At 36.7% G+C, this 26,961-nt stretch overlaps 2 protein-coding genes across 3 annotated transcripts; both read right to left on the bottom strand.

Moving 5' to 3' along the window:
• Positions 1–6,613: 6,613 nt before the first annotated feature.
• On the bottom strand, positions 6,614–8,455 carry LOC149380877 (Phospholipase A2 family protein). Its single transcript, XM_089629860.1, has 3 exons — positions 8,277–8,455; positions 7,132–7,792; positions 6,614–7,049 (listed from the first exon to the last, which is right to left on the bottom strand). The coding sequence occupies exons 2-3, from the start codon at positions 7,715–7,717 to the stop codon at positions 6,913–6,915; spliced, it is 723 nt and encodes a 240-aa protein (XP_089485986.1). The 5' UTR covers positions 7,718–7,792; positions 8,277–8,455; the 3' UTR covers positions 6,614–6,912.
• Positions 8,456–11,480: 3,025 nt separating this feature from the next.
• LOC149380878 (Rho GTPase activation protein (RhoGAP) with PH domain-containing protein) lies at positions 11,481–22,407 on the bottom strand. 2 transcript variants are annotated; one of them, XM_089630220.1, is made up of 23 exons: positions 22,285–22,407; positions 21,942–22,178; positions 21,189–21,225; positions 20,951–21,027; positions 20,487–20,557; positions 20,277–20,355; positions 20,018–20,165; positions 19,524–19,643; positions 18,684–18,761; positions 18,377–18,432; positions 18,225–18,294; positions 17,624–17,711; positions 16,924–17,167; positions 16,528–16,749; positions 15,552–15,905; positions 14,980–15,029; positions 14,788–14,848; positions 14,629–14,712; positions 13,877–13,990; positions 13,619–13,788; positions 13,172–13,247; positions 12,471–12,674; positions 11,481–12,114 (listed from the first exon to the last, which is right to left on the bottom strand). In XM_089630220.1, exons 2-23 carry the CDS (start codon positions 21,993–21,995, stop codon positions 11,929–11,931), a joined length of 2,643 nt encoding a protein of 880 aa, XP_089486346.1. In that variant the 5' UTR covers positions 21,996–22,178; positions 22,285–22,407; the 3' UTR covers positions 11,481–11,928. The 2 variants fall into 2 exon arrangements, with proteins under 2 accessions (XP_089486346.1, XP_089486345.1); XM_089630219.1 differs by having other exon boundaries at positions 22,278–22,404.
• Between the last annotated feature and the right edge of the window lie 4,554 nt (positions 22,408–26,961).

Consider the following 26,961-nt stretch of genomic DNA (forward strand, 5'->3'; position numbering starts at 1 on the left):
TCTCTACAATTCGGGCTTGAATCCGACATTGCTCAGCAAGCTCGTCTACACATGTGTGCTCCATCAGATCTGCTCTGCAACAAGCAAAGAAGTATGCTCATGAATAATTATCCTCAAAACATTTTTAGGATATCTTTAATCATGAATTTTAAGGTACAATACCAGCATTCTTCTTGTTTTCCTCAAGCTCAGCCAAGTACAAAGGACAATGCCTCTTCCAATGGCCTTCAGTGTTGCAGTGGTGACATTTACCAATGCTTTCTCGCTTCTTTTCTTTTCCTTTGCCACTTCTCTTGAAGTTCTTCCTTTCCTTCTTAGCGGGACCTTTCCCCTTTGAAGTATTCGGGCGTGCCTTAGATGACTCAGCACCAGAAGTCAACATCTCCTTGGTTTTAGGCAAAGAACTCTTGTCAGCATAGAGAGCTGACCCTTTGTTCTTCCCATGTCGAGTGATAGACTCGAAAGTCTGTAGTTCATTCAACAGCTAAGACAGTCCATACGTCAACTTGTTCATGATGTAGTTGGACGTAAACTGTATGAAGTCACTCGAAAGGGAATTCAGGATTATTCCCACCTGAGTAACCTCATCCATCTGTGCCCCATGGAGTTCAGCTTCGGTGAAGTAGTTAGTCATCTTCATGACATGATCCCTCACCCGAGTTCCCGCAGTCATCCTAGTGCTAGTGCACTTACGGGTGAGCTCAAGGCGGGCTTGCTCGCTTTGCATCCCAAACATTTGTTGCAACGAGTCAATGATCTCCACAGCGGTCTCCTTCCCTTCCATCTTAGTTTGCAACGCATCAGATATGCTTGCGAGCATGTAGGCCACGGCCTTGTTATTGGCAGTAGTCCACTTGTCATAGTCCTCCCTCAAGTTCTTGGAGGCACCATGAGCATGAAGAGGAGGTCTGTCTTCAGTGAGGATAAAGCGAATGCTTTCACTCACAAGCACAATGTTGAGATTCGACTTCCACTTAGGGAAGTTATCTCCAGTCAGGACGTCTTTCGACAACATGGTCATAATAGGGTTCGACATGATTACTAAAAACATAAAAGTACATTTATTAACAATATGAAAAGAAACGACTATCAATATAATTTAGGAAATAAAAACTATAATGCAAATATGCACGGGATAAAATACTAATCAAAAGAACCCAGTTTTTATATTCCAAGGTAATTCGACTAACAGCCACAGTCCGTTTCACTCTGGTGACGTAACGGAGTGCACCTAGTGAACATGAGAACCATCTCAGATAAGTGAGCAATCATAGTACATGTACCTTCATAACTATGCTCACTAACTACCAATTTTATAGGAATCTTTGGCCACATGAGCAACCACCGGTTGGTTCATGCATGAGTCAACCCAACATTTCAGTGAAAGAAATCTAGCTCATACGCACTAGCGTAACTAGTACACGCAGAGATCAACCCTCCCACCTATCGTCAGAGACACAACCTTGGTATTGGAATCAGAAAAGCCCTTCCGAATGGAACTGACCACCATGTTTAGAAAACCGCCGGTCACGAGGGGATCTTTCATCCTCACGGTGTTGTGTCAATGTTGGAGACCTACGACTCAATATACTTTCAGTATTTTAATTTTCCTAGCATTAACTTTAATCTAGGTGATCCACTCAAGTTAACTAAGTCATATTAAAAACTCGAGTGTTTCTAAGCTACCCTTAAAAACATATGTTTCGATATAGCTTAGTGATTAGGAATTCGTGACATCTAGTCTTGATTATCCTAAAAGTATTCCATCACGGAAAAGCTCCCAGTAGAGAAGGTGAGACACTAGGTCTTCTTAAGTACCTCTCAGCTTAGCCTCTTATCGGCTTGGTGACAAAGCTCTCCGATCCGTTCAGCTCATTCATTAATTAACTATCCTAATCCAATTAGACAATTTTAATGAATAAAAGCCCATGACAACCATTAACATACGATACATGATCTAAGTTATAGCATACAAGCATGGCATAGTAATTAAATAAACAAGCAAGAGCATGCAAGAATGGTTTGATTCGGATTGATCGTTTCCTATTTGATTCTATAAAGTAAATCAAGATGAGCCCAATCACATTGGCCCATGGATTCAATTGGGCCCATTCTTATGTCCCTTAGAAAAATAAATCAATATCAAATTATTTAATTTTTCTAGTTTTTTATCGAAAAAATTAATTAAGTAAGGGCCCATTCCAATGTCTCATTTAAAATAAATCGATATCATAATCATTTATTTTGTAATGTTTTAAATAAAAATCATTAGGGCTCAGCCCATATAATTAATTAAATAAAATATTAAAAAACTTAATTTTTTTTTCGGTATTTTTTTTTTAATGAGTGGGCCCGTGGGCCCACTAGGGTTTCCGGGCTGAGGCCCGGAAGAATCCTCTAATCTTGACCTAGGTCAAGATTAGACTTGAGGCAGCACCGGACCGCCTCCGCCACGAGGGCGCGGCCCGGCACGAAGAGGACGGCCGAGACTTGTCACAAAATTTTGTGACAAGTTTTCTTGTGGCGTAGTCGTGGAGGCTTTCTTCGTCCGTCATGCTTCTTCGTTGTGTTTCCGTCTCTCACCGATCGTCGTGATCAAGAACGTCGTACCATCGGATTACAACAATAATAATCATAATATTTCCATAAAACCTATACCCTTTGAATTTCGGGTTTACAAAAAATCTAGAAAAGCGAGAATCAAATATTCTACGATCAAACCACGAATCACAATCCACATATCATATATTGAATTGCATGAAATTCACATCCACATATAATTTCATTCAAACCATATTTAAATTAATTACAAGAACGAATCGATTAATTAATCATAACATCGAGCTCTGATACCACTTGTTGGGGAATCAAGTGGGTATCAGACACGAACAATCGCCCTGATACCACTTGTCGGTGTATTGAGCGTGCATCGGACACGAACGATCGCTCCGATGCGACTCGTTTGAGATGATTCCACCATATAACCATATTAATGCGGAAAAATAATTAATTACGCTGATCATAAGCTAATTAAATTATGGTTATAATTAACAAGATCTAGTTATGTTTAATTAATTTAATTCACGAGAGCATATTTATCAAGCAACCGATTTGAACGAAAAACGAATACTTACAGTTTTTGGCTCACGAACTGAAAGCTTTCACAATCCGTCTTCGTCTTGAGTCGTCTTGATGAAGGACTCGAGGATGACACCTTAGTCTTCCGAAACGTAATCTCCGAGGCGAATAAGAAAGATGAGTGGGCACGGTCTTTATCTCACTAGATCACGAAACTAGGTGTTTCGAGATCTCGCTCTTATTTTACTAAGAATGGAAACGAATTTCCGAGGGGAAGAGAAGCAGAATTGCACGGCCAATGAGGGCTAGGTTGCACGAAATTTTCACCAAAATAATTGCTTATTTTTGCCTTCTCATGAACCCCTATTTATAGTAGTAAAAAGGAGATATTCATGGAATCTTCCAGAATATTTTATTTCATTTTATTGTGTTCACACTAGTGGATTTAATCTAGGCCCTTGGATCTCAACAAGTGAATCCTACTTTTTCTCTCATCCATCAGATCAATATCTATGGGATACCATTCTTTTATTTAGAAAAGAGAATAATTTATTTAGTGAGATAATAAAGGAGAATATATTATTCTCCTAAATATTCTCCTAAATATTCTCCTAAATACTTTTCTTTAAATAAGGAGAAAATATAGGACAATATCTTATATTTTTCTCTCTCCTTTATTTAAACAACTAAAGAGAAAATATTGGTAAATACCAATATTGAAATTTCGAACTTGATGGCACACGGCCAAGGAGATTTGCGCAAACCCTAGTGCCAAAAATCCTAATTCGAATTTTCCATGTGTGCAAGGCCCAATTGCTTAAAACTCAATTAATTATTTATTTACTTGGTCCAACAATAAACAAATAATTAATAATTGTTTATTTACTTGATCAAACAATAAATAAACAATTCTACCATAAATATTTATTTAATTCTGCGAATACCCGTTTTCCAGAATTAATGCTGTCAATCACAATTACAGCAAGTGAGATTAATAATGATAAACATTATTATACGAAAGTTCTTATCCGCCTTTATCATAACCGAATCGGGGACTATGGACCTACTAATAGGAGCTTAACAAATCCGATGAAAAAGACGAAATAGTCATTTCTCTTTTGTCCATCGATTCGTCTAATCTTGGTCAAATACTCCACCTTGTAAGCCAAGACTGAACTCTCCTTTATACTAGAATTATATTTACTCATCGTGACAAGTGTCCACTGATATAGTCAGTTCGTGATCAAGATCCTCCAGGTTCAACCCGTGTCAAGAGAAGTCAATTTTTCCGTTATACTTCTCTTGATACATATCAGCCCTAAGCATTGTTGCTTCCCCAGCGAAAGATTCTTTCGAACGTTACTTACTTCGAAAGTGCTAGCAATCTATCGGTTCTGGAATCAACCCTTAGGTGAGTGAACATTAACCTTCTTTCAGGAAGACTGGATTCTGTATCTGTAAATCACTTCCCACTCGAATTATGCTCTGAGAAAACTCCCAAGACATAAGCTGTGATTAGCATGAATAGCCTTTTAGCGAATGAGTCAAAGAGCTCAGTAACACAACCCAGTGTCCATGATCACTTCAGGATTTAGATCAAGTCTCACTGTGACCATCATAGTGGCCTCGGTTAGTGTGTCGTAACGGTCCTTAAACGACACATCTACACCAAGACCTGTCCAGGTCGTACACTTACCACAAGTGTAGAATGCTCCCACATAGTGATCAGCCTTCACCTATGTGTTCCACATATATGACTTTAGATATAGCTTTCTAGGCGTATATCAGTCATCGACCATGTTTTAGCACACCGCCCGAACTCAGGTGCCCAGCACGTGACTCAGTTAGATACGGAGGCTATGGAAGATAGTTGTTATTGATTCTAATTGTTTAGAACTCAACCCACTAATCATATAATGCTAATAAAGTAATCTTATTATCGAATTTAGTAATCATTTATTCATTATCTTCAAGTGGGCAATATTCCTAACAATGCGGAAATCACCGGTGCCGTCGAATTTGTCGATGTCAACCCTCATTGCTGCGAGAGGATTCCACTGCACAGGGTTTTCTGATGTTCTTGATGTATGCGTTGACGCCAAGGGATTTGTGAGATCGATCCTCGAATCAGATGGCGATTGAGGTACGCCTTGATCTGCCTGTTCTTGATTCGAGCCATGCGTGTCTTCCAGTGTTGCGATTCAAGAGGATCTTCGAGTCCACGAAGATTACCACGGAAATGAGTCGTCTGAGAAGAACCAAGCTCTGATACCACTGTTGGAAAGTTCGACCACAACTCAAATATGCAAACGAGATAACTTGAATCGCAGCAACCAAACAACACACACGAAAAACCAGAAAAACAAAGAAAAATAAAAGGAACGAAGAACACCGGATTGTTATCGAGGTTCGGCATTAACGAGCCTACATCCCCGCGAACTCCTTCAGATCAAGGACGTTCGATTTGCACTAATCTTCAAGCGACAAACAAACCAGTCTGATTACAACTCTTCACCAAGAGCAACTCCGAAGAAAACTCACAATCTCTCAAGAATTTGGCTTTTCCAGAGAATCTCACTCAATGCCTTTTTCTTACAATGAATTTTCAATCGATGACTTTACTCTTTAGCTATCTCTATTTATAACCTTATACCAAGTACACAAACCCGGGTAGATACATTACAACAGAAATAACCGCCTAGATCTACTAGCGTGAATCTCAGCCGTTGATGATCTCTCAATCCTGGCCACTCGAAGGACCACGTCAGCACGTGACTTGGACTTCGTCTTCAGCCTGGAGATGCACCTGGACGCTGTAGATGCCGTTAATCTTGATGACGTGCACTGCAAGGTAACGCTGGAGCTGAACTTTCAACATAAGGTATTTTAAGGTATGACGTTTAAGGTATGCTTTTTTGTTTGCTAAAATGTAAAAGGTATGACGTTTAAGGTATGCTGAAATTGGTTTTCAAATACTCGGTTTTGTATGACATTTAAGTATTTTTTTTAACTTTCACAAACCCAAATTTTTTTGTTTCGATATGCAAAAGCAACCTTTGGTTTGCTAATGTTGTGTAATCAAGTTTCCTATAAACTACCCGAAGTTTGTTTTTTGGTTTTGATATATAAGAGCTTCGAGGGGTGAATATTTATGTACTATTAGTCCTATTAACAGACTTTAAGTTGTTGATTCTGTTGGGGTTTGACTTACTATTTTCTGTTGGAAATGCCTTTGATCTTTTTATTTTCTGTTGGAGATGTCTTAGGTGATTGGCAACGTAGTTTTCATTTCAACGGGAATTAATTTTTCTTCTCAGACTTCTGTTGTACTAGATAAAATTTCTTCAAGTTTATTTGAGGCTCATCAAGTATTTCTTTTGATAATTGTAAGTTGTGGATTCATCGATTATATTTCATCACTCAAACGAATCACGCGATCAATCCAGTCCTATTTCATCACAATTTTATCAACATGTGTAATAGCACAATACAATAAAGTCAGATCATCAATCAAGTGTTCTTGCTAATCCTTCAGTAATGTACCATGGCCGAAAAAATTATATGTATTAAATGCACTGTCATACCATATGAACAGAGAATCATGTCTGTGCAAATACTACATATACGAGTCTTATATACAATTTATAGAACGAAGCTACGGTATTAACAAAAAGCGATTGAGCAAAAACTAACCATGCTCGGCAATACTCATACCACATGAAATAAAGAACATTCACGAGTTCTTATATACAGCGTCTTAATAGAACCGCTCACTACTTACACTTATCATTCGATTCCACTGACTCCCTGGACATCCGTGTTATATCCAACATCTCAAACCCCCTCTCCCGATTTCGGCAGGCTCGGAGTTTTCCATCGAGCATTGCTCAGCCACCCGAATTGCAGTACATGGCTCCCCGACTGAAGGTTTATCAGCTGTGTCCGATACGGTATGAGCACAGTCTTCAGACCTGTGATTCCATACAGAAAACAAACCTCTTGGGTCAGACCCGACATTTAGAATACAAAAACAATCTACCATTCTTCACGTACCCGTTGTGCACATTGTCTTATACACACGAGCAATGTACGGGTCTCCTTTGGTCTCCATGTTCTTCCTCTCCAAGCACTCGAGGAACTTGAAGTCAGCTTCGAGCAGCTTAGCCTGGTCATGAGTGTCGTAGCCGATGTCGTGGCAGTAGCAACAGTAGTCCAGCCAGTCGATGGGCCTTCTGTCCCACACCAGATTTCCATTGTCTTTCCCGCTCGACCAGTTGGGCCCGCAATAGTAGCCGTACCGAGGGAAAAACTGCGACAGAAATGCCCTCGCACCCGTGTGCCACGGGACCTTTGAGACGTACGGCCTGAACCGCAGAGGGGTCGAAACCCAAACGCTGCTCCGAAACTGACCACGGCCGGTCCGGGCTCTCTGGGTTTCGCTCGCTTTGTCGGTTTCTCGAGCCTTGAAAGCCGCCCACGGGAGGAGGGAGAGGAGGGACAGTCCCCAAATCTTCAGATCAAAGCTGGAGGTCTGATTTGATTGCATCACTAGGGTTTTGCTTGATTCAAAGCTTGGACCTGAATCGACATTTCTTTCATCTCTAGACCATGCCATATTGCCTAGCAAAGATGGCTTCATGTTTTTTTCTAGCTCTTCTTGTTATTGTCAACCTAAAGTCACATAATTCCGCGAAAGATCGCAGACAAAATTGCTCTGCAAAAAGAAATTGTGCAGGGGTATCAAGATAATAGCGAAAACCAAAATTCATGCCCTATTACAGAAGAAATTTCACTCTATAAAATCATCAAGATTTGCGCAAGCGGACAGAAATTGAGCTAAATTGCATAATAAAAACCAAACGCACTGCAACAATACAAAATTTAGTCGGTACAGAGCTTTGTATTTTTCAATTAAAAAATAAAAATCATGAAAAAAAAGAAAAGAAAAAGATTAAGATAAAGAAATCGAATTCGAATTTCACTGGTTTACTCTACTCAATTAGGAACCTTTGAAACAGGAAGGAAACAAAAAAAGGAACGAAACGATACAATCTCAATCACTTTCGTTATTTTTTTTATATTTTATGTTTCCAGAAAAATTGAGCCCAAACATAGCAAGTGCCAACCGTCAAAACCCAAAATTTTAGTAAAATCTTGAAATCAAAACTACGATGATCAAGTGGCAGAGACAGACTCACCGCTGAGAGAGCGAGAGGAAACGAGCAGGGACTCGGAAGCAAGAGAAAGGAACTACGAATGTATTGAGAGAGATTTTAGCGAGAGAAGTTTCTCGATACAGTTTTGTTTCTTTCTTTTGAGTTTTTGAAAGGTTTGTGTGTTGGTGTGGATTTAGGATTTTGGCGTTCTACGTCCACATAAACCACTTATAAGAATTTCCAGAAGATAAAAATTTAATTTAAAAAAAAAAAAAAAAAAAACTACTCGTAGTATATTCCCATTGAACAGCGATTACTGGGACCCGCTGGTTCTTTAGAATATGCTTTATTATGTTGTACTCCCTAATCCCAATTCACATTATCGGTGCTAATTAATTAAGAATACATTAGGGAAGACAAATTAGCGGGATAAGGGATTTGTTTATTTAGTCTATGTTTGTTTCAAAAACTAATTCCGCTTTGGCTTATTTGAGTTGACTTTGAATTTTCATATATGGAAACTTAAGCTAATTCTTCTTAACAATAATATTATTATATGTAATATATTTGTGGGGGTTAAAAACTACCTTTTTATTAAAGATTTATTGGGCTTTGCAAAGCCCAATATTCATGAAAAAGTCACTCTTAATTCATTCGATCCGACATACATTAACAAATCATTTGGGCTCGGCCCAAGTAAGGTTACTTCGCCTCGACGAGCCCACTTTGATTTCAACCAACTCCTGACGAAATCGTAGTCAGCATACAAATATCGGATCAAAGACGACTTCAACCAACGTTCATTCAAATGATTAGGCGACGTGTCAAACAGAGACGAAGTCTTCACCACGTGTCTCCGAGGATTCCGCATCTCACCTAATCTATAAATTCTTTCTTCCAAAAGAGAATCGCACGATTTTTTTCTTTACGCTTAACCTTTGTATTTTTACTCCGAAATTTACGATCAAGTTGTAATCTCGAATTCGCTTAGTATTTTCTCGTCCAGCGACCTCGTTCGAAATAAAAGCTCAATCGATACAGCGATTCTATTTCTCTTTATTATTTACGTTTACCGAGTTTCATTTACGACGTCTTTTGAGATCCATATAAATATAAATCGAATAAACACTTTATTATATAGTTTTCTTCGTGATTGTTGAGAGCTCGGTTTCCGACATCAACAATATTTATTTGAGGATTGCCCTTTTTTTTTCTTTTTTCTTCTTGGAGGGCATTATTAGTCAATAATAAACGAGGAGATACATACAAATACGAAGGTTGGACAAATATGAGAATTTATTATGCTACCACACAAATACACCTCAAAATTAAATAAATATGGGCAATATTTATTCAATCTCGCGTCTTACCCGTATGTAGAGAAGTGGTATTACCACTTACTCCAATGAAGCTTGGATAAGATTGCCTTTTCATTCTGTCTTAGTTGGAAAAAGTTTATTCATTAATTAAAATACTTAATTCAACCAAAAAAAAAAAAACCCCTTAAAAACCAAAAGGTGTTGGAAAAGAAGGTTATAAAAGAGTATTTAATGTCTTAACTCACGATTAGAAACTAACAAATTTAACCAAATTTTTATTCTGCGTAGCAAGAGCTATAAAAGCCAGTATTTAATTTTATCAAATTAGAGCTAGGATGAATAATAATGCTCAAAATATGCTAAAAAGAAACATAAAATTTATGATTGAAAATATAAAAATCAAAAGTCCAGCATAAGTAGGGACAAGGTGAGTAGGGGAAACACAATTCCGGATGAGTTTGTAAGGAAACCATATCTTAAGTGGAAAATTGTTAAGCATAAAGGTTCTCTCTTGTGCGCGCATAAAGGTTCTCTCTTGTGCGCGCAAGGAAGATGCCAGATTGGGTTTAAGCTATTTAGCTTTTTTTAGACAAGCTAATTTTTTAACAAAAAATTAGAAAAATAACCAATTTAAACATTAGATATTGCTAAATAATCAACGTTTGGTAAATCTTAGGTGAATAACCACTTGTAGACGTAAATATTAGGTAAATAGTCAATGTTTGTTATATGAAAGTGGATATTTATTTAAGATTTACTTCTGAAAACTTTAATTCTTCAAATAACTTTTTTGTTATGTTGGAAATTAGTTTTGAATGATGTAACCGTGCATTTAATTTGACATACGGTTTAAAAACGTTATTAAGCCATAATAGCTACGGTTTTTGTACCCTGAGTTAATCCAAACGGATTTGTAACTGATAATATTAACGTTGCATTAGTGAGCATTACTGCATTAATGAGCCATCATGGCTGAATAGTTTTGTGGTTCAAATTTGTGCAACCACTGTCTTGCTTCAGCTATAAAAGGCCTTCACTTCTCTCATTCGAGCACAACTGAGTCTCTCTCTATTTCTCTTCCGAAATTGCTTTGTTAATTTTTTTCTTTTGTAGTCGGTGGTAGTTTTTGTCACAGGTTTCGTTCACAGGAGAAGTTCCATTGGTGTAAAGTTCTTCTCGACATTGTTGTATCCTGTGAGGCTTATCGCTCATCAACTTCAACACCCGTGAGAGAGCGATATAAGCTTTAAATAAACCGTCGAACGGTCCTCAACGTCCTCCAATTTTCTTTCCCTTTTTCCGGTTTAAGATTTATTTATTGTGTTTGTTCTTTTCTCTCCGGTTTCTACAATAAAATAATAATTTATTTTTCCTTTTTTATTATAGCATTTATTATGCAAACTTTCTTCATTTCCCGCCTTATAAATACTATTTGTTGTAATATTTCTAACAGTTTGATCCATGAAGAACAAATGTAAATGATATGACATATAGTCATACCTAAATAACCATATGGGCGATTATACGAGTTAACCAATGGAGAGCTCAAACTTGAAACAAATTTAACCCAAGACATGAAGTGGCGAGTCATCGGGGAAGACCAGCATCAACCGACGACAATTTAAGCTATCACATTGTGTTCCAGAAATCCAAGGTTGCAGTGTAACATGTATATTGTGATGATGTCTAGGGGAATGATACTAGCCAGTAAAGCCATGATGTATTGTTACGGGTTTGTTTCAAGGAGGCCGTGATGTATTCTGACATACTAGTGTAATTGTGTTAACTCCAACCATGTCAAATTAGAGCATGAAAATATAATCAAACCAGCATCACTTTTCATACCAAAATAGAGTAAAAGCTCTAAAAAAATCCTTCGGATACAAATGAGAAGCAAGAGGAAAAGCAGGGAAGAACCAGAGACAAGTAAACAAGGTTAATCACTCCTTGAACACCAAATGATAACCAAAGAATATACACGGCCGACTTACATTGCAAGTGATTTTACCAATCCAGCGTAAAGCGACGCGAACAAACATGAATAAATTAATACGTCAAATGAAGCGAAAAATAAGTTATAACTACAAGAGAGACCGGATAACACCTTTGTTTACTAGTCCATGAGGCCAAAATTATATTTCTAACCATAAGAGGAAAAAATAAATAAACAAATAACAAAACACTCATCTTAGCATCCCAATCACATCTTCACAAGGAAAAATAAAGACCAAAAAAAAATAGAAGACAGAAAACTGAATAGCGTCCAAGACTAGAGAGCAAATAGAGATTACATATGGCACATATATTGAAGGATATACAACAAGGTGTCAAGACAATATTATTTGCCTGACCTCTTTTAGTGAGAAGTCGTGCCATCAGTTCCACGGAGGGGACGACGGTCTATAAACAAAGTCTTGTGCAGAAGTCGTCCCATAATTTAAGTCGAGGTTGTGAAGTTGCTCCATTAGCTGCGAACGTCTTTCCTTGAAAAAATCAAGGCGAGTTGTCAATTCTACCAACGCTGAAGATGTTGCTGTTGGGTGTCTTGAATAATCAACCACCTACAAACAAAGCCGAAAGATAAACAATAAGATATGGATACAGTATCAATCACAAAGCGAGAATATAGAGGGGATCAATCAGAATATTCGACTATGGCTCTCCTCATCTTGTAATGGGCTTTCGAGTTACTCACTGTCGGTCCTTAAGAGGGATTAGGAAAGTGCCCTATAATCAAGGAAAGGGATGGTTTTAAGCATTACAAAGGGTGGCTGGTATTTATTTCTTTTCCTGGTCCCTGTTCGTGCCACTACAACCTGTGATCGGGCCTGTGACGGGGATCTTGTTTCGTAATCCTAGGCTGTTGCCAGGCTTATAAATTCTATAAAATCCTTCCGTTTCGAGAGAGAGTTCTTACTTCTGCCGTTCTTGATGTGGATGGTACAGCAGCAGAATCAACAGCAGAGAGCTCATCCATAGACATACTTGTGGATGCCTCGGTACTTTTTGACTCACTCAAACTTGGGTCCATGAATGGTTTTCTGCCCAGTTGCCGATTGATGCCACCGGATGGTAATACTTGACCTTTGACGTTTCGCCAGTCCGTTCCCGATATACTCTCCTGTTACAAACCCTCAGGAATTATAATGGGAGAGAAACTCCGATGGATGGAATTATTAGCTACAAATAATGATTCTCTTACAGATTTGGGTAGGGATTGGGTCAGCGCTATGTAATCTGTTGTACTGGTTTTTTTTTTTTTTTTTTTTTTTGCTGTTTCGGAGCTGGTTTTGGGTTTCCTCAGCTCTAGTTTTCTGTACTCTTTTCGGCTGAGCCGCATTTTTCAATAAAAGTCCAAGTTTCTTTTAAAAAAAAAAAAATTAGCTACAAATAATGCAGTCTCTAATTTGGGACTATTAAACTAGAAAGGACACAGAGAGCGGATCAAGGAAGTGGTCGAGCAATGACACTTAATTTTCTATGTATTGGGTTCATCTTTCAAAAAACATGGAACGGTATTTATAAAGCAGATTTGACGGAAAGGAAAGTATGGAACTAAATCACAAAATTCGACAGGAAATTCTCAGCTGATACGAACACGATCACAAAATAGTGTACCTCCGGAGTAGTTCTCTGCTTCCTTTCTTGGTTACAATAGGCTAGACTTTGGTCAAAATCTTGCTGGAGAAATTTTCTGCAGAAAAAAAAAAAAGAATTTGTTTGTTTGAACACAATAAGAAGAATGTGTGGCGAATACAACAAATAAATAAAGAAAGAAAAATCCTGCTACTTCCTCATTCTAAGCTACTTATTTCAACCATGTGCAAGACGATGGCATGTTATATATGATATAGTCATGAACTATGTAGATGAAACATAATTCAATAAATATCTCAAAGGAGATAATTCTCTGGTTTGCAATGAAGCTCCTTCATGACTACCATTTATTTCACAATGTGTACAAATAAGTTTCTTAACGGATATTTCTAACATGATACTACTGAACATTTCTCAACTACCTGAGGAAAAAAATGCAACTTCAGAAAATAAGGTTTCCGAACTCACTGTTGCGAGCTATGATTTGGGACATGTTGATAGCGATCAGAAGCGTCGGGTAGGGAACCATAATGATGCTGTCGCTGCTGATTAAGTTGATGGTGAAGTTCTGCAACTTTCTGCTTCAATCTGGCAACATCCGCTTCAGCTAGAGCAATCTCCTCAAGCTCGGCCCTTGTCTTCATATCAATTCAAACCATAAGGATTCGCAAAACAGAAGCATATGTAAGAAAAATTTCTAACGCAGGTTTCTTCAACTATTTTCACCTTAGAATCCATGTTACGAGAACTGGAAAATTGCCCAGTGGACATGCTCAAACCAACTTCCAACGCAGCTCTAAGATCTCTTTCAGCTTGAAGCTGCTCTTGTAATCTTGAAACCTAGAGTAATTCAATAACAGAAATGACAGTTGGTATATGAGTGCTATATTTCATATTAATCTCCAGAAGTTTATACGAAAAAGAGAAAAAAGCAGCATCAGCATCAGATTACTATAACGACTATTGATCCTGTACTTACTCTACTAACTAGCTTTTGCTAGGTAAAAGCTCAAATGTAGTGAAGAATATATTGGACAAAAGAAAATAGGAACATTATATATATTGTCAATAAAAGTTAAAACTTGAGCACTTACTAAGAACGGCAAAAGAATACAAATCTCTTTACATTTCAAAAATAATTAAATAGCTATAATAAAATGGTAGCAAATATATATTGTATGTTTCATGAAAAGATATAGTCTCCTCTCGCAATATGCAGATCAAATGAATATGCCAGTTATCAACACTTGTAAGCTTTACATTTTTTTTGTCTTAAAAATAGAAGTAGGCGACTGAGAACTTTGTTATATTTTAACTATTCAACATATTTTATCATACACGGTTAATATCTACAATCAATAAAAACCTTTACCTTCTTTTAGAGATTAGTTAATCTTACGCTTGTGACCTTCACACAAATGGCAACGGGAAAGAATGCCAATAAAGAAAAAAAAATGAATAACGTAAATAGCACATACATCTTGCTCAAGGGCCATTCGTCGCTCATGCAAAGCTTGCTTCCTTCTCTCTAAGCTAGCTTGTAGAATTGCATTTCCCCTAGCCTATTGACAAGGTCAAATTGATTCGGGTGTCAGAAATAGCCAGTACTGTTATATGGGTTGAGAGAGGGAATTTACCTCCTTCGCAATCCTGTGTTGCAAATCGTTTTTGGCAATTTCCAGTCTTTGAATAGCAAGCCTACAAAATAATTTAATTTACTTTAGTTAAAAATAAATTAGAAGTCATTTGAAGAGGATAGAAACCTTAGTGCACTAGTTTCCTGACTAGGGATAAAAGAAGAGCCACTCGTGACAATATGAGAATCTTACTCTTCCTCTCCAGACGAATCGACAGATTCCATGGAAGGTGTTTTCCTAGCCTGCATTAGAGAATCAAGATGAGAGCATTAGACGTCACGACCAGAAGCATAATGATGAAAAGAAGCTGGAACCAAAATAATTTTATCAAGCTAAAAGAAAAAGAAATAAAATGATCTTATCGAACATCAGTGGAAATACTAATTCCTTTTTCAGTGTCCTCATATGGCTTAATCTACACTTCTGAATGTGTAACAAAAAGAAAAACTTGGATTTTTTTTCTTCAAAATCAATTCATTACATCAGTGCCTACAAAACCTGCAGTTAATTTTTTAACCACATGCGTCCCAACACCAGATTCCAGAACATGGTATACTTTCTCAGCTCCTAGGATTCGCACTAGTGACCTCTACCAATGTCAGACTCATAAAATCTCTTCCTTAACGCAAAACTAATGCCCCACAGAACATTAAACACACACACTTTCACACAGACACACATACACGTGCGCACACACACACATAAAAATCCTGAAATGCAGGCAACGACATGAGAAATATGAAACATTGAATAGTAACACTCACGTTGCTTCTTCCCCAGAATGCCGATCGCTTTGAATTGCTATTATTGGTGGCAGCGACTTTATTCGTAGCCTTTCCAACACCTGGTTCAAGCCCAAGTAAGGGCAACTGATGCCCTGGATCCATTGTGGATAGGATCTCTCCCATTGATTTGTAAGACTCGCCAGCAGGTGAAACGCTTGATGGCTCTATCCCATTACTCGAGTTCTCATTACCTTTTTTCTTATCAGCTTGTTCTTCCAATGATTGAGAAGCTGCATCTCTGACTTGTTGACTGTCAACATATAAATTGGAACTCTTAGCTGAAACATGATTTTCTTTCGGTGACCCAGCGTCTGAATCATCAGCCCCAAATGCCTGTATATGCACAAATAGAAAGCATTACTGATAATGTTCATATCTGATGGGAAGTATAAAGTTTTCAGAAAGTGGAAGCTTCCTAATAGAATACCTAGCCAAACAAATTGTGATACAAAAAAAGAAATTTAACTTTGTAGCAGATCAGTAACTCACTACATATTACAGCCAAGTATCGAATACATAAAGTTAAATAGGTTATCATTTGGTGAATAATGAAGCTTTCAACTCAGACAAAACTATCCTAACTGTCCCCAACATTGGTTGATTCGATATGAAGGTCCTTATCTTATATTTGACAAAAAAGGTAGTAGAGTTCAACTCCAAACGAACATTTTCCAGAATCCAAGGTTTTTTTTTAAGAAACAAGGGACACTTTTATTAATCAGCGGCTGTGCCGAGAAAATACAAAGAAGACAGCCAGTATTTTAAAAGGGACCAGAGCGTACGCAAAAACAAATGATTAAAAGTCCCCTAACCCATTAAGCAGTAATCAAGTAAAAAGAAAAAAAAAATGAAGGTGAACTAGTATAATAATTAGAGCAAGAAACTATTTTCAAAAGAACCAAATAGCAAACAAATAACACACCCTGGTTTACACAGACAGAGGAAGGGAGATCACCTTGTAGTCATAGAGATCGCTGCCAGCATAGCCACTACTCTCACTTAGTTTCCCACTATGAATACGTTCAGGGTCATCATCTGTTTCTGCATCAACTTCGTTTTCTGCATCATGATAGCCATTATCTTTGATATCTAGATTATCATCATCAGTTGACTCATCGCTCCCACTGTTTTCGATCCGAGAATCAGCTGAGATAGAGCACCTTTGAAGATTTTCATCCTGAGAGAAAAACAAAAGAGGTAACTCACTCAAGCACTCATAGCCCGTACCGAAAACATCATTCAGTCCCAAGCATAGCACAAAGAGTTTCTTAAGATTCTTTCATCAATACTGTTTGTATGCATGTTCATTGATATATTCAGATTAAGACCCAGTTGAGACAAGAATTCATACATCAAAAATGCTTTCATACTCCTCTAATAGAGTCGCAATGATCGCTTGAGCACTATTAGCAGCGTTTGCAGCAGCAAGGAGCTGGGCAGAACTGTCGCCATTAAAATCAAAGTCATCATCCAATTCACATTCACCAGCTAAGAGAGGTCGTAGTAGCAACGGTGCCATGCATGCAGCGACGGCAGAAGGAGTCATCCGATTCTCGTGAGAGTGAGAAGACACGACATGCATCATCTTCAATATTCTGCGAATATTTTTGTTAAGTATCTTGAGAAACAAATGATGACTTATAAAAGTGTAAAGAGTTGAACAAAATTGTTTAAACTTGATCTTGAATAATAATCTCTTTTAAACCAAAATTGAATAACAGTGCCGACATACATGCCCCAGGGCTCTACAATATCATGCTGCCTAGAGATCATATTTGGAAACTATTTCTGGACACAAATGACGACACTTGGATGAAGTGTAAAGAGTATTTCCCCTTTTCAATAATATATAGCAATAAAACTACTTCAGGCTTGGATACAAATATCGAAAGCCTTTTTATATACAACCACAATGTGTATAATACAAGTAGGAAGCATCAATACTGTAATACAATAGAGTCTTGACTGAAATAAGGGATGCATTGCAATTTTGATATATATTTTAGAGAAATTTATCAATATATGATGTAGGCAATAAGAGCTAAAATTACCTCTGCAATAATCGCCGATTTGGTTCAGGAAACGTCTCGAAGATTGCTGACCGTATTGAACTTATCCGAGCTTCCTTTCGATCAATTTCTAATTACAGCAACACCCAGCAGTTAACTGGCTATATTTTTTTAATATATATATGTAAAGAAATGGCTATATAGTCAATGATGCCAGAATGCACAATTTCAAAAAATATACAATAAATTTTGCTCGAATAAAAAACTAGGGGTTTAGTCATTGATCCCCTGCCTGACCCCGTAACATTTGTGGAGCTTGAAACATATACGAATTATATTGAAACTAGACCAACTCTTAGGTAGAATACACGAATTATATATCATCCTAATTCATCCATAAGTTAAAAAAGTAATACATTTATTATATTTTGATATCAAAGGATAAAGATGCACCTAGAAGATATGCATTGAAGAAATAACAATAGCAGAATACATGTACAAAGTTTATGATGTTTTTATCAACATATATCATACTTATATCCTACCACTGAAAATATCACTGTGGAATACAAGTCAATCACACCCGTGGAAAGAAAGATGCATGTCAAGAAAAACACCTAAAAATGGGAGAATAGTAACTTACTATAAGCCTCCAGCAAAGCAGTGCAGCACGGAGCTGAAACTGGAGAGGAAGGTAGCTCTCGTAGAACATGCTGCAACCAAACTCGGCTGTTACTAAAATTAACTCTTAAGCATTTAAGCTGAACATGACATGATGTAACTAACTACAAGTACCTTGATACAATCACCAACAACATGAGCATCCTCGTCAGGACCGAACTCAGCCTTGCCTAGAAATAATATTAATGGAGATAAGTATATTCTATTTGAAATATAGGTTTACCGTCAAGAACACTAAATTTTAAGGGTGTTTTGCACTTTTTACTCAGTCACTCTTGCTTTCATAGGATAGATAATTAATGATGTTTCTTAAAAAAAAAAATGATTAAACAAGAAGCAAAACATCCACTACTGATGTCTTTTGTGTTCCTCAGTCAAACAAAGCATCTACGTACAACCGCACCACGGATAAGGAAAATACCTTGCTCATATTCTTGTACCCTGCGCTCTACCTCCTCAACATCTGCGGACTGCCGCAAAATTCCTTCCACTTTGATACCTGTTGAAAGACATCAGTAAAGCAACAGAACTGCCTTAGAACAAGCAGAAATACTTCCTAATAGTTTACACCTAATCTGTTTCCAATTTAAATTTACAAATGTTTTCCCCCAATGAGTATTGTAGGAAATAACGATCAAATACAGAATACATGACATATACATCACAAAAGCAAATCCTTATAGGCCTTATATTAGTGTTCCTACTCTTCAGGCTATGCTGAAATTCTAGAATCTCCATATGAAATTTCATATACTGTATCCAGAATGCTGATACTGGTTCTCTTTTCAGCTTACAAGCAACCAAAATAATAATCAGAGCACTAAAACCATGGTCATTTATATAATTTTAAGGCATATTCCAAATTATCTCACTCAGTTTAAATCCAATTCCTGACCATAGTTATCCCGAATTTCTAGTACACAATATAAATTCGCATTCTCCATTTCTTCTTTCTATATACATTAAATGAGATGGACATAGAACCAAAAAATGAATAATCAAACTGAACAGGTAGTTCTTTACTCCTTTTATTCTTTCAACCAGTAAATTTGGGTAAGGCAAGTTCTGGAAAAGATGATAGATTTTAACTTCACAAAAAGAAAAGATGAGAGAAACAGATAAGCCTGCTTGACTAATTCAGCTCTAGATCTAAAATCACAAAGAATATTGAAAACCTACAGCTCCTGATAGCTTAAGCGCGCAGACAATTTAATTCTATTGTGCTATGTTTATATACATCAGTAATACTAAGATAACTTACCAGTCACTTCAATAAACCGAAGTGCTTTCTCCAAGAAAGATGGACTACCGTCAATATCTTCTAGTGCAAGTAAAATTGGCCTTCCAACAACTGAAGATTTCACAGGGCGCTTATCCTTCCCTGGAAAGCAAGAATACGAGAACGTAACCCCGAGCTCAAAGTCGATTAAAAAAAACAAATTATTAGCAAATTAGCCATATTTACACTTTTAGATTGCTATTTAGCCAACCTTTAGTAAATATTTGGTAAATAGCCACGTCTACGTACTTACACCCGTAAAGTGACTAAAATACCCCACTTTATTTCCCGCCCAATGTGTAAATAAAATGGGGTATTTTAGTAAATTTATGGGTGTAAAAACTTGGATGTGACTATTTACCAAATATTTACTAAAGGTTGGCTAAATAGCAATCTAAAAATGTAAATATGACTATATATCTAATGGACCCTAAAACAATCACCATGATAAAAACGCCAAATAGCCAAGTACATACATTGATGAGGGAAAGACCCCTCCAGTGAATCACTTGTATCATTCCGAAAGATCCCATTGTGCCCCATGACAATGGCAGCACTCGGTGCTTGTGCGAGAGCATGTTCAAGGGCTGTCTTCCACTCATACAGGTCTTCTGATGTTTCAGCCTAAAATTGGGAAAAGTCGGAAAATTAATTGATAAGGAGCAGTTGCAAATAACTCCTAAATTTACTTTGTGGCATAAGTAAACGATATAGAGAGAAGGTTGAGCGTTTTACCTTTAGGGTGAACGCTCTGCCATCACGTCCATCAGGAAATAGTACAGTCAGCAGCTTTTTGTCTTCTCTAACAACAACACTAAAATTCCAAGAGCACGTATTCCATAAGGTGACAATATTACAAACAAAAAGACGGGCACAGCTCCAACATTCCCAAGGGTGAAAAGTTTAACTAAAAATGAGAAATGAATAAATATATAATCACAATACCTTCCAGAATTATTTAAGTCAATTCCACCCAAAGTCAGATTTACTTCACCACCTTTCTGCGGAAGCGCACTCTATGGCCAGAAAACAAGAGAATAAAAATCCACAGGAATAAAGCTTAAGCAATCAACACTTTAGCATTGGTCAACAATGCAAGTACGTGCATTGCTGTTTTTTTAAAAATAAGATCTGCAGGCGGACACCATCGTCCTTTGAACAAACAATTTCAATTTGGAAGCATAAATACAATAGAAACTAACATATTTAAAAATAAAAAATAAAAATAAAAACCTTATGTTTAAGGGTCCAACCTTATTTGAATTGTTTAATGAGATCAGAAACCTTTTTTAGATAGCAAAACTCTAGCAACATTAGGACATATTGCAAGAATAAATAAATTCAATGAGACAAAGGATTTTTACATGAAAGCATTAATATAAATCCAAGAGATAATTGATATTACTAACCGGATCATTCTTGAAGAAAACCAATGAACTGCGTGTTAGGATAAACCATCGCTTCTTCCAAGATTTCCAGCCAATTCCTGCAATTTAACCAGTCAATAACTAAGCCATATTGGTCGATGAAAAGAGTCAACAAAAACATGAATAACTTTGAAGTTGCCTACACTACACCACAACAAACTATCAATCAAGAAAAAATGATGATTGAGAGGAACGAAAAAGAGTAAAGTTTTTCACTGACCTTTTGAAGATATGAAAAGAGGACCGCTCTTGAAAACCTACCAAAAACATAAATTAATTCGCTTAGTATGGGAGTCGTTCAACATTAGAACGGAATGCGACAAAAGAAAGAAGCACGACATGTGATAAATAAAATTGCCAATATGATTCTGAAAAATTCAGTCTACCATAGTTCTTTATCATTTTATGAATGAACCATTTCCAACTGTTATAAAGACCCATACCCTGCATAATCAATTACTAGAGATTATAGTAATCTCAGAAAATAGAAGAGCTGATTTTATAATTAGATTAGTGAAGCTGATACTCTGTCGCAAGATTGAAAATCGCAATCCCACCTTAACTTCAAAAATAAATATCGGAGACCAATCCAAATTAATCAGCTAAGAAAAAAGATAGCCGGTGGAAACTATTTATAGTAAGCGTAACCCATATCTAAATCGTCCAAATTATTGCCACGAACCTTCAGTACCGATAACAAAATAAAAACTTTACAAATAAAAACTCCAATTTTATTTTCCCAGTTTATCTTTTAACTAAAACAAACAAGGAAACTAAAAGTACTACATCAGATACAGAAAATCTAATCAATCCTTCGGGTATTTCCTTGTCTCATGCATAATCGGAGCAACCAGCGCAGACCACATCAGTCGAAATCTATGTCATACCATTCAACCTAACTAAGCGGAAATTAAAAAGATCCAAACTCACTTTCCGAGCAACCAAGCAAAACGAAACAAGTCAAAGCACTCACTGTGTTCGGGGCACCAGGTCGGGGACGCTCGAACGGCGCTAATGAAGCCGACATTTTCTCCGATTACCATAAGCAATAAATTACCACCAAAACGAAACTCCAAAACAATCACGCCAAAATACCAATCAACATCTTAACGATTTCAAACCTATCCGAACCAAAAGCCTCCGAGTCGCCATTGAGTCAACCCGGTCGAGACGAGCTTCACATTGGCTGTAAGATTGGAGAGTGTGCGATCTGAGAAATAGGGATAGGAAATCCTCAGCTCAATTAAACCCTAGTGAAGCTTCGATTCGACAGAGAGGTAAAATTAAAGGAATCAACAACCAAAATTACCACACACACTTATTTTTTTGTCTCTCTCTCTCTCTCGCTATTCTCTGAGAGAGTCTTGATTGGATGTGATGAGAAAACGGATGAAAGGAAAAGAAGGGGGAGAGAGAGAGAGTAAAAGGTTAGCTCCCAGAAATGAAGAGGAATTATTAAATTTTAATTTTTTTTATTTCTGTTGGTCTAAATTTTTATTTTATTAATGCTCATTGGATTAGGTAGAAAGCAATAGTGGCTGTCGTAGTAATATGGTAATGTGTGTGTCTGTGTGAGAGAGCGAGTGGGAGTTTTTATTTTAAAATCGTCTTTGCTTTTTCACCAAACCAGGGAATAAGGGTTTTTGCTTGCGTGAAGTCAAGATTTGGTCAAAATTAAACTTATCCAATGAGACCAAGCCACGTCATATTCGGATTAAAATCACAGTTCTCGATTAGTGTCATTGTAAATTTGTCTAAAACTGAAAAATGACACTAAAAATCAAGCGGCTATATAGCCAAATAAAACTTAACTTTTGCAAAATAGATATAGTTTGTCAATTATAAACAAACTAGCCAAAGTAAGATTAATCTAGGTTGGATTAAATTTAATCCCACGAACTATAAAGACACAATGTAAGTTTTATAAAGGCTGGATTAAAATTAATCGAAACAGGATTAAAAGTCGTAGTACTCTCAATTGGCTATTTTGCTATACCTAATAAAACTATGACTATTTTGCAAAAGTCATAGTTTAAATTGGTTATTTCATACCATTTTTCTTAAAAAATTTGGAAAAACATATCTCAAGTCTTAACATAACATAGGTATGTTGAACGGAAAAATAAACATATCACACAAAAATCACAACTAGTTTATCATTTAAGCACATGTGATTATTTTTTGTGAAACTCTCTACATGGATATTAATATTTAATTAAATTTATTGGTAGATACAAAAAACATAAAAGTTAGTTTTGTTCTAAAATATTACTTGGTAGTCTTTAAAAAACCAGCAATTCTTCTTAATTTCGCGAGGAAATAATCCACATAATTCTGAATCCTATTGTATTATTATGGTAGGTTTATCAATTGAAATTTCCTTTAAGTGGTCGCTCGATAAATCATTAAATTGACCCCAAAAATTATTTACTAGGAAAAATCCCAAACAGAGTATCAGTACCCTCGTGACATTAATTAGAAAATTTATTACAAATTATACTTCATCACGCAGTAGCTTACCTAACGCAATTCAATGGGCGTAAAAATCGGAAAAACAAACAGTTAATGTTAACCTTCTCAGAGAAGATAATTAAACTAAAACGGGAAAGAACAAAAACGTAAACGTGGCACTTATTAATTGGATGGGTTTGAAGGAATCTACATAGAGTCACGCACATGGGAACAGAAAGACTACCGTGCCACGCTGTTCATAGATTTCCCGTTTTCAGTTTCGCTATCCGGCGACGAGCGGAATAAGCGCGTGGACAGTACGCGTGTGGATGCCGTGTGAGCTCGGGGTCCTGGCGAGAGTGGGAAACACGTTTGGTTGGAAGGATAAATTGACCGGCTGAAACAGTAGCCGGTGGAAAATGGGTAGTGGAGGTTTGTCTAGTTCAGATTAGGGTAGGGAATAAGTCGCCTCGGTTCTTACAATTACCGGTCACACCTGTCAGAGCGCGATGAGCGGTGGTCCGATGCCACCAAATTCTTTTGTCGTCCTCCAACTTTTTGGAGCTTAAAATATGACTTTATTATTTTAATGGTCCTCAGTTTATTTTTTGTTTTTTATTATGGTATGCTAACTTTATAATTTTTATCTGCTGTTAACACTTAAAATTGCCTTTAATTTATTCAAGAAATTTGGATACACATAATTTTCAACATATGCTAAAGTTGATAATCTTTTTTGTTAAGTTTAACAATGTTCAATCTCTCTCTTTTTATCTAAATCAAAATATACGTAATTTATTTAATAAATTGTGTTTCAAGGTAAACACCTAAACAAAAAGATTATTTTGACATTAATAAAGACCTGACTTTTATACAAAAAAGATTTTATATTAAATATGATTTATACATTCGAATTTTAAAAGAAAATAAATTAGATATTTATGTAATTTTATAAACTTGTGTTTAATATTCTAAAAACGACCGCAGCCCTAATTTATTTAGTCACTGTTCAGTCCCTAATTTATATTTATTGTTGGAATTAAACCAAGCTTGGCGGGAGATACCGCGACTTCCGCTCCCGCCAAGCCCGGACTCCCGTTACTTGGCCAAACGGGAGTCCCGTCCCGTTAATGAACGGGACGGTAATGGGAGTCCCGCCTAACGGGATTCGGACCCTGTTAGGCGTAAAAAAAAGAAAAATATTAAAAAAATGATTTATATGAATTTAAATAATTATATACAATAATTTAATTGAAAAGATTTTAAAGTAAATGGGTAGAAAAGAATAATAAAGAAGAATGTGAAATTAAAAATGGGTCTCCTAAACAACTTCACCGACCCCTAAAAAGGTGCGACAGCGAGGAAAAAGAGCACCCCTTTCCTCGTTAATTATTTGAAAAATTATACCGGACAAGGGCCGGGATATTCCTTAGTTATACAAGTTAGTATAACCATTGATGTTTACATTTGCGAAATCAACTTCAAAATCGTCAAGAATATCGAAGCACATGAATGTTTCTTGTGCTTGATTTCTATGTTGAATACAATCTTTACCACACGTCAATGCTTCGACCATCTCTGGTTTCAAGCTACATCTTCTATCGTCGATGATGCGGCCCGCACTACTAAAAGTCGCCTCAGATGACACGGTTGAAACAGTGATGGTGAGGATGTCTTGTGCCATAAATGACAAGACCGGGAACCTCCTCGCATTCTGTCTCCACCAAACCAATAGGTCGATGGCTTCGTCATCCGGTTTGACCCACTCGTTCCGATCGTACTCTTGGATCTCCGGATGGAACCGTGCGTCGGCTGGGCTCGACCTCGTCTGACTTGTCCCAGCTTCTTGTTGTTGAGGCGATGGGCTGTAAGCGAGCGCGTTGACGAAGACATTCGTGTATTGGTGTCTTCTTGGATACTACTTCTGTGATTGATTTGCTTGCGCTCAATATTGTGGAATTATCCTCAGACTATTGCCAAAAATCCCGAAATTATCTCCTAAAAATTCTCTGACAAACAGACTATTGCTTCTTCTTCAGACTCACGTACAAACCGAGCAAATAAGAAAATGTAAACAAATATCTCCTAAAATTTCTCAACATATTATCAAAAATATCTCCTATACAGCTTAAGTGTATAAATAAATCAACAGATTATCAAAAGCATTCAGAAAATACACAGTTTCGTATAAATAAATAAAAAACATGTAAGTAGCGACGCATTTGAAGCGGATCTCTCAATCAGCCTCTGAACACTCTGAACATTACGTTTGGGGAAGAAACTAAAAAGAATAGGTTCAAGGTTACTCTATTTTTGTTTGTGTTTCTAAATAATCTTGAGTATACATTAAGCCTAAAGTGCAAAAGAATGAAGAAATAAAACAAACCTCTTTGTTATTCGGTATCAATAGAAATTTGTCCCTGATCGAGTCGGCCCGGCCGTTTTTCCGCGGCGAGCTCGAGAAAGTGAACCCATGTCTTTCGTCGCTCTAGGCGTTTCGCCCGCTCGGCATCACCGACCACCTTGGCGCCGCTGCCGAGCGCCTCGTCCACCTCTTCTGCGTCGTCCCAAGGCAAACTCTAATCCACGACAACCTCCTTTTCCGATACTCTGACGCCGATCTCAATGTAAAAAAAAACAGCTCCAAACCCTAATAAAATAATCCCCAAGCTCAAAATCCTAGCGTTGTAATCAAAATTTGAACTAAAATTTTCAAGATACGGGTGAATCAATCGGAGTGAGGAAACCCTAAAGTCGGAGTTTAGAAATTCATAAGAAAAAATAGTCAAGGCCCGATTTGAAGAACATATCTAGATCTTACCTCGATTGCGAGCTCAGGTTCACCGGCGTTCTGAGGGCTATTGTTCTGCTCGAGCTGTACAATGCGATTTCGCAATGACGATTCTAATCTTCAATATATATATATATATATATATATATATATATATATATATATATATATATATATTTCACTCTCACTCTCTCTCTCTAAAAATGTTTAGTCGGTGTAGAGAAATTAATAGAATTTTCACTCACCGAATATATATATTTATGTAGGTTTTGTTAAATAAGTATATCATGTAAATCATGAGTATATTAATGAGGGCGGTTTTTGTTTACTGCAATAACTTGTATAATCAATTTTAAAGTTTACTTTAACAATTAAATAAGCTTCAATTATTTTAACAATGCAAAAATACATTCAAAAATTTATCAATACTAAAAAAATAAGTTTGAGTTATTTTAACAATTAGAGTCAATAGTTTTTATTAAAAATAATACGAAAAATGAAACTCTCTTTGAATGTTAATTTTTTACTATTTTTATATGTTATAGTACAAATAATTCATTTTTTAAATATTATTTTATTGTTGTAGCAAAAATTTATTTGTTTAAATATATATTTTGTAGATGACTGAAAATCAAGATACACGACCTCGAACAAAAGCAATATGAGATAATGATGCGGTTGATATCTTATGCGACGTTTGTATTGCTGAGATTGAAGCTGGACATCGATCGGGAACAAGGTTCACCAAAAT

The sequence above is a fragment of the Urtica dioica genome, chromosome 11 (assembly GCF_054948205.1).
Source record: "Urtica dioica subsp. dioica isolate 48M chromosome 11, U.dioica_male_clone48M_v1_H2, whole genome shotgun sequence".
Taxonomy (NCBI): domain Eukaryota; kingdom Viridiplantae; phylum Streptophyta; class Magnoliopsida; order Rosales; family Urticaceae; genus Urtica; species Urtica dioica.

Excerpts from the sequence above, each read along its gene's own strand:
- LOC149380877 (XM_089629860.1), bottom strand. The coding sequence starts at position 7,717 with ATGAAGCCATCTTTGCTAGGCAATATGGCATGGTCTAGAGATGAAAGA. Across the intron at positions 7,050-7,131 it reads TAAGACAATGTGCACAACGG|GTCTGAAGACTGTGCTCATA; the intron begins GTACGTGAAGAA and ends ATGGAATCACAG.
- LOC149380878 (XM_089630220.1), bottom strand. The coding sequence starts at position 21,995 with ATGTCGGCTTCATTAGCGCCGTTCGAGCGTCCCCGACCTGGTGCCCCG. Across the intron at positions 20,558-20,950 it reads TTTTCTTCAAGAATGATCCG|AGTGCGCTTCCGCAGAAAGG; the intron begins GTTAGTAATATC and ends TTCTGGCCATAG. Across the intron at positions 12,115-12,470 it reads CCACATCAAGAACGGCAGAA|GTGGTTGATTATTCAAGACA; the intron begins GTAAGAACTCTC and ends CTTTGTTTGTAG.